At 32.3% G+C, this 15923-nt stretch overlaps 2 protein-coding genes across 2 annotated transcripts; one reads left to right on the plus strand and one right to left on the minus strand.

Annotated features, from left to right (window-relative positions):
- Positions 1-234: 234 nt before the first annotated feature.
- Positions 235-13768, minus strand: LOC114335749 (uncharacterized). Its single transcript, XM_028286041.2, has 2 exons — positions 13210-13768; positions 235-3447 (listed from the first exon to the last, which is right to left on the minus strand). The coding sequence occupies exons 1-2, from the start codon at positions 13474-13476 to the stop codon at positions 2245-2247; spliced, it is 1470 nt and encodes a 489-aa protein (XP_028141842.1). The 5' UTR covers positions 13477-13768; the 3' UTR covers positions 235-2244.
- Positions 13769-14044: 276 nt separating this feature from the next.
- LOC114335750 (replication factor C subunit 3) lies at positions 14045-15281 on the plus strand. Its single transcript, XM_028286042.2, has one exon. It carries the CDS (start codon positions 14154-14156, stop codon positions 15213-15215), a length of 1062 nt encoding a protein of 353 aa, XP_028141843.1. The 5' UTR covers positions 14045-14153; the 3' UTR covers positions 15216-15281.
- Positions 15282-15923: the final 642 nt, after the last annotated feature.

A 15923-nucleotide genomic window follows, 5' to 3' on the forward strand; every position in this document is an offset into this window, starting at 1 on the left:
TGGCAGCATCGAAACGGCGGCGATGAACTGGCGGCGATGAAACGTCCTAGACCCGTTTCACCGAGACTGTCCTGAAAGAGCTACCCGTTACACACTGACATTTATTACAAAGAATCGCAAAAATTGTCATATTTCGTATCATTTCACGTATCCCCAACATGATCACACACGAAGCGAATACATAAATTACACACTTATTTATTTTTATCTGAGGTTCAAAAAGAAACGCAGCCAAAAAAATAAGTTTTTTTTATTTATAAGCAATAATAAATTTCTAATACAATAAATATTTTGTTTTTATTATTTCTTTTATACACTTTTTACTTTGAATAACAGGATTATTTTGAGAAATTGTAATTAGTGGAGTGGAGTCACTGAAGGTTTTCACTTCCGATTTCGTTGAACCTTCATCGATTTTCATGAAAAGTGGTAAGTAGTTAGAAGATACTTCAAGGAACAAAGGTAACATGATGTTAACTTGCGCTTTTACCCTGGGGCTGGTTGCCACCCCTTCTCGGGGGCGAAATTTTTTTATTAAAAATAATACCAGAAATCGATAGCGGGGCAATTTCTAAGCAAAATTTGTTATATAAAGTTATTAACATAAATCAATACTTTTTGAGTTATTAAATATCAAAGATTTTATTTTTTCTTAAAAAAATGCATGTTTTAAAGCTGTTTTTCACATATTACTCAAAAACTATTAGCTTTTGTAAAAAAGCTATTATTACCAAAATTAAAGATAATAAAAAATTTAATACACTCCCTACTTAAAGAACTAAACTAATGTTATTTTAAAGTGAGTTATGGGTAATTGAATGTATATTTTTTTCGACGAGTACTCAAATCTAAGTATTCAAACTTACATAACGGGAAAACGATGCATTTTATAGAATATACTTGTTAAGCACTTGTCAAAGTACTTCGGAATACCTATCAAATGAGCTTCAGTAGAAGTTAATGGCATCAAAATTAAGCAAGTTATGATAAAAATAAGAGAACCCTTTCGATTTTTTTAGGAAAAAGTTAAAAACTAAACATACGCCATTTCCGCAAAAATTAAAATTTGTAGTAATCCTCACAAGAATTTCTTTATGTTATCATAGTTAATTATTTCAACAAATTTGACCGGTTTAGAATGCATATTTTTGAAAAAAAGGTATAAGTAATTTAAAAAAATCAGAATTTTTAGAATTATCGTACTTTTCATTTTCTTTTGATAATAACTCCAAAAATACTCAATATACGTAAAAAATGATAAATAACTAAATTTTAGTTTTTTCTGTAACAAATACTTTACCCATTTTACTATTTTCGTAGAGTAAAAAATAACAGAGATAGAAACGTTTAAAATTTCAATTTTGCTGCGAGAACCATGTAACCGGGGCCAGTTAACCTTTTATTTTTAAAAAAGTAAGAGGTATAAATGACTATTTTGACGTTTTTTAATAGCTCTTGGAATAAAATTTTAACCAGTTATTAGATGAACTTGCTACTTTAAAATTTAACGGAGTTATTTACAAAAAAACAATAACATTTTTTAGAAAATTTTTTAAAAGATACATTTTGAAACATTTTTGGTGCATAAACTTTAATGCTATCAACTTGTTTGAGCACTTATTTGATAGATATTTCAATGAGCTTTGACAAATGGTTAATAAGTTTATGTTATAAAATGCATCATTTTCCCGGTATTTAAGCTTGAATACTTAGATCTGGGTACTCGACGAAAGAAATATACATTCAATTACCTATAACTCAGTTTCAGTTAACATTGAAAGGTTTTTCTAGTAAGGAATTTATTTGATTTTTTATTAGCCTCAATTTTGACAATAACTTTTTTGTAAAAAACTTATAGTTTTTGAGTTATTTATGAAAAATCGGTTAAAAACATGCATTTTTCTTACGAAAAATTAAAATCTTTGATCTTTAATAACTCAAAAAGTCTTGATTTATTTTAATAACTTTATATAACAAATTTTGCTTATAATTTGTCGCTCTATCGAATTGTGGGGTTATTTTTTATAAAATAATTTTCACCCCCCAGGAGGGGTGGCATCCACCCCCAGGGCAAAAGCGCAAGTTGGCACCATGTCACCTTTGTTCCTTGAGATATCCTCTAACCACTCACCAATTTTCGTGCAAATCGATGGAGGTTCAACGAAATCGGAGGTAATAGCTCATATTCACCTTCAGTGACTGCACTAAATATGATATAGGCACATACAATGATTACCTATTTCGTTATTCATTTTTTACTAAAACAATCTTTGCTATACAATCAATGTTTTTATCATTAATACAGAGATTTGCTAGTGTTGAAAGTGTGTTATTATTAAAAAAGAGCACATGTGGTTTCCATTGTAATTGTATTTTATCATCGTTTGTTACTATTTTGCATTCCATGTTATACTCATCTTGAGCCGTTAGCTGAAAGTATATAATCTGATCTTCTACGAAGACGAAACATTCTTCTGGTAGCTCAAAGATTGGAAAGAAAGAAGCTTCTATTAACAAATGATCTGTAACACTATTACAATCATGATCTATTAACAAATGATCTGATAGTGGTAAGGCAGAATTTTGAATTTGGCAATTTTGGACAGGACAATTATAATACTGAATTCTCTTTTTACAGTATATTTCATGTAATACTATTTCTGAATACACGAAATGTCTTCCACAATTCCATTTGCAAAAACGTGACCGAAAATTTGATGGAGTCGTATGTTTCACGTAAAAATGATATTCTTTAATTTTATTTTTATGGTTTAACCACTGAAAGCAATAAAAACAAAGAATATTGTTATGCATAGGACTGTAATAATAATCTACGGTCTTCGAGGCATAAAAGGAATAGATGCAGATTTCTTTACAATTAAAACATTGTAAATTATATCCTGATGGAAATTCGATAATTTTGTTTGTTTGGTTCGTTTCCCCCTGACCGAGTTTCAATTTTTCGAAAGAATGATTGATGCTGGATGACGATGAGTTCACATTGTCAGTTATAGCGCAAAACTGTAAATTTTGATACGCTATCTTAAATTTAACAAATATTAAACGTGACATATTCGATACATCCACAAGGGAAAACTCATTAATACACGAAGATTTTGCGCTACAGTTAATATCAAATTCTTTGTTTTCGCTATATACAGTAAACTGGTGGTATATATTTGAAGCTATTTTCTCACTTCCCATATAAACCAATTGTAATTCTATTGTATTTTCTAATTGATTATAGCTAATATATAGAAAAAATAAATTATCTTCTTCTTGATATATATAAACAGTAAGCATTCCTAAATGATCATTCAAGTTGAAAACAAATGCAGGACAATCCAATATAGCATCTTTATGATTGGAATGAAAGTGTTGAATCATCAGAAAACTCTTCAATTCTTCATGACAAATTGGACACTTATGATTTTTTTCCAAGCATACCTAAAATCATTAAATAATTTCAATTTAACAAACTTTACGAAAATCAGTTATTGTGTATTGCTAAATTCAATATGTGTTGAAATAATGGGAGTAAAAGGGCTAAACTACAGGCTAATTAACCTAGTACACGATATTAACAAATAATGTAAAACAAAAATAAGAGTAGGACATTTGACAACAGAAGACATAGTTATAAGCACAGGAAACCGTCAAGGCGATTCACTGAGCCCTTTCATATTTAATTTAATAATGGACAAAATAATAGAAAACCTTCCCAGAATAGCTGGATTTAAGATGGGTAATACGTTCTTTAGAGTCATTTGCTAAGCTGGCGATGCTGTCCTTATCGCCGATTCTGAAGACAATCTCCACAGGCTACTGCATGCATTTAATACTAAAGCTAAAGAACTAAGGCTACGGCTCCACGGGCGAGAAATTGACGCTAGCAGTAGCGGTAAAATTACGGCAGCAGCACAGCTGTAAAATCTTGGCTCCACGAGAACGACAATTTACAACATGCATAGCGCCGCATCTTGGTTTGTAGTGGCTCCATGCAGGGTCGGCGATAACGGACCTGCGATGGATGCACTGCAGGCGGGCGCTCCTATTTGAGGGGCTCCAACAAAATATTGTACTAATTAAAAAAACCGAAGGGCGTCTATGCTAATTTTGCAGACGGGACTTCATATCACCCATTTTCATAGGTCCACTAACATCTTCTACGGTCTTTCGCTTCAAGGAGTTACTTAACATTTGACGATTGAGCACATCTTCGTTTAATTCACAATGATTGTGGTCATCCATAATTTCCGTCACTACGTTGTCCCCTTGGGTTTTTAAAATTGCTTTACATTTTTCTTTCGTCTGCGCACAAAAAATTCAACGCTTGTCATCATGCCGTCATTTTTTAAAGATTTGTGAAAACGATATTTGAAGCCATTCAACACAATCAATTGTTTGCCTTTTTCACTAAGAACAACTTTCACAGAATTCATTTTGGCAATCAACTCAAACCGTATCGTATACAGATAGATCGAGCTCTATAGTGTTACCCTTCCTTATTAACTTATTTATTTTTAGCATAATATAGGCAAAACTCTCGGACAGGTCGAATTTTAAAATAATCATAGTATATTATAGCATCAATGTTTCGAACTTTACGCGATCCCTCTTCAGGTGACAGGCATAAATTTGATTTTTTTAAATGGAAAAGTACATCATGTGACACCTCATTTAAAAGCTTTTGAAATACTGATTACAAAAATGTATAATACTTTAATCCTTTTTGAAAGCGTAGGTGCAAAATTTCGATCGAATTCTTTTTAAATGCATTCATTTTTTTTCCAATCCTGAGAAGACTAATAAGTATTTTTGAAAAATTTAAACGCAGAATTAAATATTACAGTAATATCGAGGGTCAAAAGCCTCTGAGAACTTCTATAATGTTTATTTTAATAAGTCACAGGGGTGAAAAAAGAGAAAATATAGTCTGATTTTTAATTTCAAATATATCATTCAAATGAAACTTCTTGTTTATTCTAAAGACTTTCAGCCCTCCGTATGAATGTAATCTTTCATTCTGTGTTTAAATTTTTAAAAAATACTTATTGGCTTTCTCAGGATTTGAAAAAAATTAATGCGTTTAAAAAGAGTTCGATCGAAATTTTGCGCCTACGGTCTCAAATAGGATTAAAGTATTATCCATTTTTGTAATCAGTATTTCAAAAGCTTTTAAATGAGGTGTCACATGCTGTACTTTCCCATTTAAAAAAATCAAAGTTATGCCTGTCACCTGAAGAGGGATCGCGTAAAGTTCGAAACATTGATGCTATTATATATATATATATATATATATATATATATATATATATATATATATATATATATATATATATACTATGATTATTTTAAAAATCGACCTGTCCCAGCGTTTTGCTTATGTGCTAAAAATAAATAAGTTAATAAGGGGGTAACACTTATTCCAGCGCACTGTATGTATTACATTTTATATTTGATTATCATAAATGCATAACCAATAAAATACTTACAAATTAAAAGCTATTAAAAGGTAATTAGAAGGATTACGATGCCTGGGATTCAATTCGACCATCTAAATATTTTGAACCTTCTTAACCTTCCGATGACCAACCTTTTTTTGTTACACGGATGACCAAGGGGGGGAAAATGACCCCAGGTCAAAAATGACAATTAACAAAAAAATGAAGTTTTTTTTATGGCATGGACTTTATATCATTCAGCCAGTCACAACATGAGTATTAGTGTCATGTGTAGTGTGTATGTTGATTAAGTGTCTTGTTACTTTGCAAAGTCGACGTCATTAGCGTAAAACTACTTGGAATTACACATAATAGACGGTATTTTACTAAACATCAACTTCAGAATATATTTTTTATTCGTAAAATATAGGGAATTTTTTTATTTCAAAATATGAGGATATCTAGAATGATATTTTAAGTCAAATAAAAAAATAATGAGTTAAAAATTGAAAATACTTTCGAATTTATTAAAGAAAAACATACGCTTGGGTCACAATTTCCCCCGCTTGGTCATCCGAAGGTTAATTTAGATATATTTATGGGACTCAATTTACCACCGCCCCTGTAAATTTCTGTAAAAATAGGTCTGGACCTATCCATCTGCGACATGACCTTGACGACGCGTCTTTTGCCGATCTTGAGCGATATTTTACAGCATCGTGGAGCCGCCCAGTATTATCGCTGTTGGTTTCATTTATCACTCTTCATTTTACTGCTACTTCTCGCCCGTGGAGCCGTAGCCTAAATATGCTAGGTAAGGTACAGTTTTCATCCTAATAGCAACATTAATAATATTGAAAAATATTACTAAAAGATTTTTAAATGAAAACTTTTTGGTCCATTTCCTTGGTAACACCTCCATGGCTTCTACAATTTGCAAGCCAGATGAATGCTGAAACGAAGAAGACAAGAGGGAATTCAAAAACTTACAATTCACGACCCCGTCTGTTCAGATGGTAAATTCCAACATAAAATGGACCTAGTTACTCAAACGAGTAAAGACCAATATAAAAATAAAATAAAAATTCCATTTTTATTCAGTTGCAATGCGAAGGCAAAACAATCTTATTTTTCACTTAGAATAGGGAGCGCAGACCAGCACTCTGAATCGACGATTTTCGACTCTTATTGGAGTCATCATCGGAGAGGCGGAGGTCTGCTGCTCTCTACTCGAAGTGACCAACCATGAAAGTTTATCCCCACATTGCAACTGACGTGTATGGAGTAGGTGACTGGCGTCATCTGGCAACTGAAAGGTAAGGTAAAGTTTTCATCCTAATAGCAACATTAATAATATTGAAAAATATTAAAAATATTACCAAAAGATATAGCTATTTATTTATTTAAGTTATTTATTTTTCAAATTTAATAATTTTGGTTATACAGTAAAACCTCCGTTAACCGAAACCTTTTTAACCGAAACATCGTTTAACCAAAACTGCCGACAGTTTCAAAAATTTCATCGTAAAACGGAAACAATTCGATGTTAATTTGTCAACATCGTTAACATTGCTTTCATACAACTAAAGAACGGAATTAAATAGGTATACAACACGTTACGAAATTACCTCATAGAATTTTTGATTGCCAACTTTGATCAAGAACACTATGTAATTTGATACAAGAAAGATACAAAAACAATGTCACGTTTAACCGAAATTCTTGTTATCCGAAACGGCCTCCCCCCAATTATTTCGGATAACAGAGGTTTTACTGTACACAATTATCACTAATCTTGTTATTAATCAGGAAATATTCATGAAATTAATTTACATATTTGCATTTTTGAATTATGTTGAATTGAAGGTATGTATGAATGAGTTTAAAACAATAAAACATTTTCACATCTAATAAAAACACGTTTATTTTTTATGATACTGTATAAAACAATTTTTACATAATGTTACGGTACATTTTCCACAGTATGTTAGTGGTTTGGCTTTACAATTTTCTCCTTGTCATCATCTCTACTTTTTATGTTTTTCCATGAAGTGTCCTTTCCCATCTAATCTTACGCCCACAAAAACTTTTGCTGATGATGTACTAATATACTCGCTCTTTCTAAATACTCCTTGAACTATGAGCCAATTTTAGGTATGAGACTGCTACAGATCGACGAAAATCTAATAAAGTAATATTTGACTTATTGACTCGTTTGCAAAGAATACCATTTCTTGGCTCAGATTTTAGTGGCATATTTTCCAAGAAAATGGTCGTGTTGATCCAGGTCTTCCATGTACTTATGATAATTTTTAACACAATATTTAATTTTGAGTTCTGTTTTTTAAATATCTACATAACCACCTAAATACCAGACCATCAATACCATAAGAATGTAATTTATGTAATAGATGGTCATGGTTTATCTTATCAAAGGCTTTGGAGAAGTCAGTGTACACTGAATCAACCTGCAAACCCTCCTCCAGGGCTTCAGATAGGTAGTCAGTATAATTAAGTAAACAGCTCGGCAGATTTACCGGAAGAAAAATCAAACACTAGATTTATGATAGAATAAAGAACAATTATTTAAGAGGAATCATTAAGTCTCTAACAAACAATTACATATGCATTGTAAGTTGATAAATAAGTACCGCAGTATCGACACAATTCAATACACCAGTTCCAAAGTGTAACAAGTCTAAGTTCATCAGTTACAAGAAAACGGGGCAACAACTAGCATTACCAGGTGTCCCGATTTGCAAGGGACGTCCCGATTTTAGGGAGTCTAGGGACGCGTATCGATTTGTACCTGATCGGGACACTAAATGTCCCAATTTTCACCCACAAAAACCAATTTCAGGAGGACTTGCAGTGAATTTTATAGCTATGTTATAAAAACATGGCACTCCTAAAAGCGGCAGAATCGAATGAAAAATATAATTTTAATAAAAAAGAAATAATTTACTTAATCTATGACTTTTTTTTGTAATTTCGTCTGATTATTATTATTATGTAGGATTAAATACAGATTATAGAAACACCTTGTAGTCCAGTAAATAAACGGGAAATACGGGTAGTCTGTTGCATTATAAACTGTTCCAAACAAACGAGATTGGTTATTCCACCAAGAGTGTTGCCAATCCATACCATTATACTGCCGCCTTGCTGACTATGAACCTCCTATACGGTGACCAATCGTTTAGCATTGCCAGATCGTCTCCAAATTCTTGTTCGTCTCATATCTGGTGCAAATCCAAATCTAGACTCATCTATGAACAAAGTATAGTCCCACTCACGTCTAACCCAATTTGTGTGTTCTTGTACCCACTGAAGACGATGATCGCGATTTCCTCTGGATAACACAGGCACTCTCACAGGTCTAGGAACATCTAAACCTACTTCGTGTAGTTTATTTCCAATAGTTCGGCAACTTACAAACAGCTGATGGGTCCTTTGCAGCTTCATTTGTAATTGTGATGCAGTTATCAGTGAGATCTAGCAAAGCCTGCAACCTAAGAAAACGGTCTCAATCTGGTTGGTTATCCATTCAGCAACGTCATCATTTTCATGAAACCTTAACCACAAACAATTAATGGCATTACTGTTCGTCTGGAGGACCTCAGCAACGTCTCTTTGACTTCTGTCAGATCTAAGCATCCCGATAGCATGCCACTGCATTTCACGATTTAAATGGTGTCTCTTCATTATTGGCAAATGCAAAACTAAATAAAAATCCATGTAGACATCGAAAATCAAGTATCAATAAAGAAATATTACTTCTTATCTTATAGACAAAAATCCATACTGAAGTTTTGTTTTATTTTTTATAGCCATTCTTGTCAGCATTACGGTCAAAGTTGGTACAATAATCGAAAAAACAATAAAAAATATAAAATCATAAATTTAATTTTGTATTTTGCAGCTAACATTGTAAAGCTGTTAATATAGGTGTCCCCTAGATTATTTGGATGTTTGTATGTACCTATAGTCTATTGATTATGTATTTTAGAAAGGAACTACAATGTTAACGGGGTTTTATTGTTTCATATAGTTAATGGACCTCTAAATATGAAAAAACCACGGAGTGCTACTATTTAAAGGGGTGCCTTTTTGAGAAAGGGGTGAATCAGTCCCTAGCCACAGAGCGAATTAAGGTGAGTTCTATGCACTTTTGGTGCAAACACGTCTACAGGAAAATTGTTCCAGGTTAAATGTGCTATCGAAATATCATATTTTAAAGTCGAAAAAACTTTTTTTACAAAAATTATTCAAAAGAAAAGCAGAAAAAAAACACGAAAGAAAGCAATTTTGTTTTTTGCCCCATAACTTTTTTCCGCGGGGATATAGGTATAGGCATTGCTTCACAGGAAAAAAATTTCCATCCTTTCTCTTTAAAATGGCGTTTGGTAGAAGTCCCTGTAATTTATAGTTTCCAAAATATGATTTTGCAAATTTCACCACTCACAGCGATTTTGGGACATTTTCCTTATTACTTCGTAAACATTGTTCTGTAACTTTTTTCTACACGTCTCTAGGTATATGCAATGGTACATTTAGTAGAAAGAGAAGTCACTTACCTTTAAAATGGTCTATTGAATAAGGTTGTATAACTATTTTTCAGATTCAGATTCGTTTATTCATGTCAATAACACAAGTGTTTAACACATGTCAAATAAAATTACACAAAGATTTGGACGCAATACAAATTAAAAAGATGCACAATACGACTAAGAGTATTAATAACATTAAATACTAACATTAAAATCACATTAAATTTGATTACATTAACAATGGACATTGCTTAAAGTCATAAAATCCTAAAATTTAAATGCAAGAAATTCCTCATTACCTACTATAAAAAACATTTTCTAACAAAATATCTTTAATTGTACTCTTAAATTGATTTAATGGAAGACACTTTAAACTATCTGGAAGTTTGTTGAAAAATTTAATAGCCCAGTATCCTGGCCCAGTTTGACACCTTCTCAATCTCCAGTAGGCTGGCACGAGATGGTGTTTATATCGGGTGTCATGTTGGTGTATGTTCTCATGGGTTTCAAAGTGCGCCCCTCCCCTCTTGATAAACATTAGGTTCTTAAGTATATATAGAGATGGAACAGTGAGAATTCTTAGGGACCTATATGCTTGCCTACAATCATCCCTATACCAAAGACCAGCAAGAACTCTAACTGCCTTACGCTGCCAACCAAAGACTGTCAACATTTCTGCTGAATGACCCCAGACTAAAATGGCATAGGCTAGATGAGACTGAAAAATTGCATGGTACACTGTTATTAAGACTTTATATGAAACATTAGATGCCAGATTCCTGAGTACAAACAGATTTTTTGCTAGCTTTTTACTTAGACTGTTGATATGTTCACCCCATTGAAGCTTGGGATCTAATAATACACCCAGAAATCTGACACTGCTCATACCATCATTTACATTCTGTTTGTCTCTGAGAGAAAAAACAACTCTGTTGGTTTTTGCTGCATTGAGCAGTAATCGGTTTACACAAAACCATTCATTGGTCACTGACTGTGCAGACATAGAACCCTCAAGCGACTCCCCAAGTGTATCAGTTGTAAAAGACACTGTGGTGTCATCGGCGAAGAGTGTGTACTTTGCATTTGTGGTAATGCTCGTAAGGTCATTAATATAAATTAGAAAGAGAATGGGTCCCAGAACAGAGCCCTGGGGAACCCCAATATTAACAACACTCTTTCCCGATAACACCCCAGAGACCCTCACAACCTGTGTTCTGTTTTCTAAGTTTTTCTAAGCTTTTTGACCAAGATATAGTTTTTTAAAATTCTATACTTTTAGGGCCGGTTGTTCGAACGCTAATCAACATTGATCACTATCAAATATTTAATTACTGTCACAACTGTCAATGTCAACTTTGGTTGGGTTGCTGAAAACATAGTTAATTATAATTATGAGATTAGTTAGTCAATTAACATAACAATTATTAACATAATTGATTAACTAATTTCATAATTGTCATCAATAATTATGTTTTCGGCAACCCAACCAAAGTTGACATTGACAGTTGTGACAGTAATTAAGTATTTGATAGTGATCAATGTTGATTAGCGTTCGAACAACCGGCCCTTAATGATTTTTGATATATTTTATGGTTATTTTTAAATGTCTCATTAAAACTTTTTTTATTGTATATTTAGGTATATATATATTGTGCAATAAAAAAGAAAGCTTATTCTCTTCACTTTAAAATGGTGTATTGTAAAAAATTCTAGGACTATTTTTAAACAAGATATTCTTTTTCAAAGTGTGACATATACACATGCAATAGGTCCCACTAAGTTGGAACCATATGGAAAATTTTTTTAGAATTAACTTTATGAAAAAAAAGTATTCTTTATAAAATTCTCTGCATAGTCTAAAACCTAAGATGCAATTATCACATAAAATTTTATCAATAGTGTACGAGGTATGTTAAAAAATATGAATTTCGCTCAAGAGTAAAGTACCTTTATATTTCACAATATCGAAAAGTGTTATTAAGAAAAGTTATTATGAATTAAAAATTATGTTATAATATACAATTATATTTTTCTAATTGAAAAAAATATATTTTTAAATTTTTTCTCAAATTACGGATACCCTTGGATATCCTACGGATATCTTGTTATAGTTTTACAACCTTATACAGTAGACCATTTTAAAGGTAATTGACTTCTCTTTCTATTACATGTACCATTGCATATACCTAGAAATACGTAGAAAAAAGTTACAGAACAATGTTTGCGAAATAATGGGGAAAATGGCCCAAAAATGCTGTGAGTGGCAAACTTTGAAAAATCCTATTTTGGAAACTGTAAATCGCAGAGACTTCTACTAAACGTCATTTTAAAGGGTGAGGATGGAGGTTATTTTTTGCTGAAGCAACGCCTATACCTATATCCCTGTGTAAAAAAGTTATGGGGCAGAAAACAAAATTGCTTTCTTTCGTGTTTTTTCTTGCTTTTCTCTTGGATACTTATATTGTTGTAAAAAAAATAATTTTGACTTTGAAATGTGATATTTCGTTAGTAAATTTGGACGGCGTTATGCATAACTCGACCAAGCGCCATTTCTTTAATATCGAGATAATAGCGGATTCTGGTGACACATAGCTAAAACTATCTTGGAAAAAATCCCTGTTATTGTCACGTTAACGGTTACTAAGAAAAACAAAATTAAACCAAGCGACATTAATCCACTTACCATTAAGCGACCATTAAGCAACCAAGAAACGAAAAACTTTGAAGCCATTTATCTCAAAACTATGTTTTGGCGCTTGGTCGAGTTATGCATAACGCCGTCCATTTAACCTGGAACAATTTTCCTGTAGATGTCTTTGTACCAAAAGTGCATAGAACTCACCCTAATTCACCCTGTGCCTAGGGACTAATTCGCCCCTTTCTCAAAAACGCACCCATTTAAATGGTAGCACTCCGCGGTTTCTTTAAATTTATAGGTTCATTGACCATATGAGACAATAAAATCCCGTTAACGTTGTAGTAGTGGCGAATCCAGCAGGATCAAGCATCTTTAAGATGGGGGGCTGATTGGCTAAATTTCTATGAAAAATAAACGAATAAATGAATGTTTTTATAATCTTTAATATATAACTTGGTTAGAGAGGGGGGCCGATCGCCCCCATCGCCCTCCCCTGAATCCGCCACTGCTTGTAGTTCCTTTTAGCTCTCTTATTTTGAACATAATCAATAGCCTATAATGATAATAGTAGTCATACCTTTTCATGATCAGGAACTTGAGAACATGTTAATAATTCTCGACATCCATCAAATCTGTTAATACATTTAAATAACCACTTGTCAACCATTTTTCCATATACGGATTCAACACCTGCTCCATGGCTTTTCTGTTGCTCGGTCGCTGCACATCGACCACATTCAACATCTCTATTTGGATAAACTATTATCGGTTTTACTGATAAGTATTTATGGCAAAAAGTACAAATTAATGTCTCTAATATATTGTCCGGAATTATAAACGCCATAACAATATTTGGTTCTAGTTCCGAACAAGGGTAGACGTTTTAGGGATATGAAATTTATATTTCTATCAATGAATTCTTTTTCACTTACTGATGATTGTGCATTCGTTCATTGGATTGTAATTACAATAGTTTTTTATAGGACTTTTCAATTGTTTTTAAAGTGCCAATAAAACAAAAACACACACACAAACAATTGTTTTCAATTTCAACTTTCAACGCTTTTTCCTTTTTCGCAACTTTTTTGCAACACGGTAATAACAAAACACAAACTCACAAACACGACAAACACAAAACACAAAACTCAACTTTTAATGGAGCTTCGAGCTTCTGTCATTATTATTTATAAATAGGCCCTTTATTTGACAGCTCGACAGTGTTGTCACATCTAATACGACGATTTGTTCAAATAAAGACCGCCATGCTTCAAATAATATGAGACATGCTCAGTTATTCATAATACTTTTTTGGAATTATAAAATACTGTAAAAATTAATGTAATTACTCCTTTTTTATACTATAATAATTGATTTCAAGAACAATGTATTGTTGCCTAGAAAACAAGAAGAAGATAATGAAGTGACGTGTGATGTCTGACAGCGGCGCCAAAATAAGTTAACCAGTGAAAAATTAGATTTAAAAAAATACTGTTTTAATTTAATTCGAAAAGCAAAATAAATATGTTGTGGGCTGATAAATATCGTCCTAAGGACTTATCAAGTGTAGACTACCACACAGAACAAAGTGTAAATTTGAAAAATCTTACAAAAGATGGTGATTTCCCCCATTTGCTTATCTATGGTCCATTGGGGGCTGGTAAGAAGACTCGAATTATGTGTTTGTTAAAGGAATTATATGGTGCTGGAGTAGAAAGATTGAAAATGGAAATGATGCACTTTACCACCCCTTCAAACAAAAAGTTAGAAATCATGACTTTGAGCAGCAACTATCACATAGAAGTCAATCCCAGTGATGTAGGTATTTATGATAGAGTTGTGATTATGGATATAATAAAAAACGTTGCTCAAAGTCAGCAGTTGAATGTTAATGCCCAAAGAGAATTCAAAGTTATAGTACTTACTGATGTAGATGACCTCACGAAAGATGCCCAACATGCCCTGAGACGAACTATGGAGAAGTATATTGCCAACTGTCGTATAATACTTTGTGCTACATCAATATCAAGGGTAATACCTGCTATTAGATCCCGTTGTTTGTGTATTAGAGTACCAGCACCTTCAGAAGAAACTATAATAAGTATATTACAAAATACATGCAAAAAGGAAGACCTCCACTTACCTAGAGAGTTAGCGAAAAGAATTGTTGAAGTATCTAATAGAAATTTAAGACGAGCACTACTAATATGCGAAGCTTGCAAAGTTGAACAGTACCCGTTCACACCTAATCAAAAGGTTGTCGAACCAGACTGGCAATTATTTATAAAGAAAACTGCAAACAGAATCCTACAAATGCAAAATATTGAGACATTATCGAAGGTACGAGAGAATCTGTATGAGTTACTTAGCAACGGAATTCCTTCTGATATAATATTTAAGACGCTTTTAGAGGAACTTTTGAAAAAGTGTGATTTTTCAATCAAAGCTAGGGTCGTAGAGGAAGCTGCTATTCACGAACACAGGATGGTTCAAGGAAATAAAGCTATTTTTCATTTAGAGTCGTTTGTTGCAAAGTTTATGTATATTTATCAAAGTATGATGCAAGAAATGATGGGAGATTTTTAATAAAATTTGTACTAGGTTGTAATCTTTTGTATTTTCTAATAGAATAAAAATATTTTTTTTTAATAATTTTTTTATTTAGATATTAACCAAAACCTTTAATGTCATAGGGAGTAACTAAGGGAGTTTCTTGCAAAAAAACTGATCACTATGATTTATCAATCCTTAATTGAGCCTTTACTAAGGTATGGAATTTTGTTGTGGGGTGGAGCATATGAAAACAACATAAGAAATCTCAAAGTAGCTCAAAATTCAATTATTAAAATAATGTTAAAAAAACCTAAACTTTTCTCTACAACTGAATTATATAATAATAAAATCTGTGACTTGAAAACACTCTATATTTCAACATGTTGCACATATATTTATAAAAATTTCTCCAAACAGACACTAACAGAACATAATTATCAAACTAGAGGTAACATCAAAAGAAGCTTAGTTTTACCACAGTTAAGTCGAGGAATAAGCCAACATTCTATGATTTTTAGGGCACCCAAGTATTATAATTTACTACCAAACAAAACAAAAGAAATCAAATCCATAAAAATGTTTAATAAAAAGGTAGTTGATTGTATTACTGGAAACAAAACACAATTTGAATTGTAAATCCTGAAACAAATGTTCTTTTTTTGATTTTGGAATTCTTAATACCTATAAGTTGAATTTTTTACATATTATATTATATAGATATGCTGTTTACTTAGTTTTAAG

This window comes from Diabrotica virgifera, chromosome 6 (genome assembly GCF_917563875.1).
Source record: "Diabrotica virgifera virgifera chromosome 6, PGI_DIABVI_V3a".
In the NCBI taxonomy this organism is placed as follows: Eukaryota; Metazoa; Arthropoda; class Insecta; order Coleoptera; family Chrysomelidae; genus Diabrotica; species Diabrotica virgifera.